This window comes from Condylura cristata, unplaced genomic scaffold (genome assembly GCF_000260355.1).
Source record: "Condylura cristata isolate star-nosed mole 26May11 unplaced genomic scaffold, ConCri1.0 scaffold00008, whole genome shotgun sequence".
NCBI lineage: Eukaryota > Metazoa > Chordata > Mammalia > Eulipotyphla > Talpidae > Condylura > Condylura cristata.
Genome location: NW_004567109.1, coordinates 29,078,613 through 29,082,547, shown reverse-complemented (window position 1 = coordinate 29,082,547; position 3,935 = coordinate 29,078,613). Strand labels below are relative to the sequence as shown.

Genomic DNA, 3,935 nt, shown 5'->3' with positions numbered 1-3,935 from the left:
CCACCAGGGAGGGCCCATATGAATTTATTTTTTAAGATTTCTTTATTTATGCATACAGGCCAGAGGTGAGAGGGGCAGTGAGAGGATTCTCCAGAGGCAGAGTGGGGAGTAGAATAGGCAGACTGACTGAAACACACTGCTGAGGGGAGCAGCGGGCAAGACAGGAGAGGTCTACTGTGCCCTCTGGGTCAGCTCCTGGCCAGGGATGGAACTCAAGCTGAAGCGCTTAATCCAGTTTTGCAGCACTGCTCCTTAACCGGTTGAGCCACCATTGAGGGCCCTGAAATCATATGAATTTAAAAAACAATTCCCATTTCGAAAACATTTTCCAACTGTAGTAAATAGCTCTCCAGTAAGTGCTGCTAGTTCACTCTTGGTGTGATCAGGTAGGTTAAGATGGAGCCATTTGGAAACATCACAATAGGACAAGACAAACCATGGACTGAGCTCCACAGAGGGTTTATAGACTAGGGCTGACTGGGATTCAAAATGAAGAGGAGGCGCCTCCCTGGTGCTGCAGGGGGTTTAATCACAGCACTATGAAGCTATGGGTAGCCACTGCAACATGAGTTCAAAATCCAGCCAAGGAGCTGACCCACAAGGCACAGCAGGTCTCTCTTGTCTTCCCTGCTGCTCCCCTCAGCTGTGTATTTCAGTCAATCCACCTGTTCTGCTCCCCACTCTGTGTCTGGTGAATCCTCTCACCCTCTCTCTCCCTACCCTGCACCTCTAATCTACACCCTAGCTCTTGAATGTATAAATAAAACAAATCTTTTTAAAAAATGAATAGGAACTTAGTCTTTGGAGATTTTTCAGTCTAGATTTTATAGAAGGGATAATTCTGAGCAGGAAAGAAATTCCTGGCTGAAATTCCTCCCCCCATCTCCTTGACATGCTCCTTTTACACTTTACTGAATCTTGTATTCAAAAAATACTTAGCCACACAACTCTCTCACTTCCTGTGTGATCTTAGACAAATTATTTAACCTCTTAGACAAATTATTTAAATATGGTAGTTGCCATATTTGCAGAATGGAGATAATAATACCATATAGTGTTGTAGTAAGAATAAAATAAAAAATTTAAATAATATAATAGTTTCTTTTTAAAAAAAGGTTTATTTATTTATGCACACAGACCTGGGGTACAGGCCAGAGGTGCAGGGGTGGTGAGAGGATTCACCAGAGACAGAGCCTGGAGCAGAACAGGCAGTTCGATGAAGTGCACTGCTGAGGGGAGCAGCAGGTGGGCCAGGTGAGGTCTACCTCCCCGTGTGGGTCACCTCCGGGGCAGGCGGGGATGGAACTCATGCAGAAATGGCTTTAGCTTCTTAGTGCTATGCTTTAACCCGGTGAGCCACCAGGGAGGGCCCCTATTTTAAAAAATAATATAATAGTTTATTTTAACATCATTTTGTGCCTTTTTCCATCTCAGTTGTAATCCCCGTGGGCTTCCCATCACCAAATCACCGGTGTGCCATCACCATAGTCCAGGGCACTTTCCTCCCGCCACCGTTAAGATAAAATTTGTTATGAAGCTTTTAGTCTGGAACAAAATTCAGCGCTGTTTTAACATTAACTGGTATCCAGTATCATTACTACAACCAGTACAGCTACTCTGTTTAGTGATAATCTCCCACAGTCATTCATATCAGGGTAGGGAGTGGTTCTACGGGGAAGAAAGCAGTGAACAAGATTTCTCATTGCACTTGTATAGTCTTATGAGTATTGGTTTCTCCAGCTACACCTGTCACAAAAGGAGCTCAAAGTGATCGCTAAATGAATCAACGTCTTCCTACTGAACTTGACTGCAAGTTCTTTACATGCAGGGACCATATTTCCTGCTCGTTGTTTTACTAGCACCAAGCATTTGGTGAGCCACACAGCAGGCATTTAGGGATTACAGACTAATGAAGGATAGAAGATATAAATGACTGCAGAAGAAAATCATTAGGCCCACACGTTGGCACAGATAAAGCACTGCAGAAAGATCAGCGTTGGCTCTGTGGGAACACCAGTGTAGTGTTGCACAAACACCAGTTTTAGGAATGGGCTGAGCAGAGGAAGAGACGTGAAGGCTGGAGACGATAATTGCAGCAGGACTGAGCATAAACCCAGGTCCTCCGCTCGCCGAGGCTGGGTAAGCCTGAGAGAGCGCCCTGCTCAGCCCAAGCCCCGCCCAGACCCCCCCACCGCTCAAGTCCCGCTCAGGCCCCGCCCAGGCCCCGCCTTGTCCCGCCCAGGGCCTGCCAGGCCCCGCCCCTCCGCTGGCTCACGTGACCTAGGGCGCGTGTCCCGGTCGCTGGCGGAGCGCTCGTTTTTTCCCAGCTCGGTTGCTAGAGCTATGGCGGGCTTGGTGGATTTCCAGGACGAAGAGCAGGTGAAGGCCTTTCTGGAGAACATGGAGGTGGAGTGCAACTACCAGTGCTACCGCGAGAAGGACCCGAATGGTGAGCGCCGCCGGTGCGGCCTGGGGACACATGGTGGCACTTGGGGACACAGTGGGGGTTTGATCGAGTCACGCGAGCGACCTCAGAGGCGATCCGGAAGGGGTCGTGGCCCGCGACACGTCGGGGCGGGGTCCGGGGGACACCGAGCACCTTGTGTGCGTTCTGAGACGCGGCTTAGATGCCTTGAGGACTTGCGGGGTTTGGCAGGGGGGTTGCTCCGCGGGGACCGAGCATGGAGACTCGGTCGGGAAGGAAGAGAAGTGCTTGGGCATTTAGGGTAGAGGGACTCGGGAGACATTGGTGAGCAGATAAAATTCCCTGTCGTCATGGAGCTTACATTCTAGTCGAGGAGAATTGGACACAATAAGATAAGGAATAATTATTGGTGTTAGAAAGTAGGAAAAAGGATTGACTGAGGAATTTCAGGGCACCAGGAAGACAATTTTAAATTGAGCAGTCAGGGAAGTCATTGAAAAAGTGACATTTGAGCAGCTCTGAAAAGACCGAGAAGCAGGAATGTGCCCCTTGTGTTTTGGGAACGTTGACTTGATTTGAGTATGTGGGTGGATGGTGGTGTCCAGAAAGGGCCACCCAGAGCAGCCTGTACCTTTGAGTTTTTTCTATGTCCTACTTTTTTTTTTTTTTTTAAGATAGATTTATTTATGCACAGAAGAGCTGGGGTTTAGGCCAGAGGAACCAGGGTGAGAGGATTCACCAGAGGCAGAGTGAGGAGTAGAACAGGTAGATCAGCTAAAATACACTGCTGAGTGGAGCAGCCGGGAGACAGGAGAGATCTGCTCTCCTGTGGGTCACCTCCTGGCCTGTGATGGAACTCATGCTGTAGTGGCTGTGAATAGCTTCATAGTGCTGTGCTTTAACCCCTTTCACCACCAGGGAGGCTCTCCTACTTTATTTTTATAACAGCGAAACAAAAGATACCTGTCTGACCTTCAAATAGCTTGCAGTCTAATTTCAAGAGCATGATACAACTATATCCTGAAGTGAAGCTACAGCAAAATTGCTGTGAGGTATGATGGCTGAAGAAGAACCCATATAGTTCTTCAAGGGCTGATCTGTGTTCTAAATGTAGAGGAAACAGAGCCACCAAGGAGCAGGATGGTTGGGGAAGAGTTCTGGGGGAGTCATAAGAAGCAGCAAGTATTGATTAAATAGAGAAGTGGTGGGAGATGAAAATGCAATTTTTTCCAAAAGTTGAAGAATACAGTCAGAAATAAGATTAAAGAGGGACTTAGGGGGCCCTCCCTGGTGGTGAAATGGGTTAAAGCACAGCACCATGAAGCTATTGCAGCCACTGCAGTGCAAGTTCCATCCCTGGCCAGGGAGCTGACCACATGGCGCTGCAGACCTCTCCTGCCCTGCCCGCTGTTCCTCTCAGCAGTGTATTTCAGTCAGTCTGCTGTTCTGCTTCCCATTCTGTCCCTGGTGAATCCTCTCACCCCCTGCACCTCTAGTGTATGCATATGTA

General features: G+C 48.3%; 1 protein-coding gene across 1 annotated transcript in view; it reads left to right on the top strand.

Moving 5' to 3' along the window:
* Nucleotides 1-2,291: 2,291 nt before the first annotated feature.
* The window catches only part of LOC101637287 (cytochrome c oxidase assembly factor 7), a 7,813-nt gene continuing 6,169 nt past the window's right edge, over nt 2,292-3,935 (top strand). Inside the window, exon 1 of the mRNA XM_004679016.2 lies at nt 2,292-2,449. Coding sequence (XP_004679073.1) covers nt 2,344-2,449 — 106 coding nt within the window. The 5' untranslated portion in view covers nt 2,292-2,343. The remainder of the gene's footprint in view (nt 2,450-3,935) is intronic.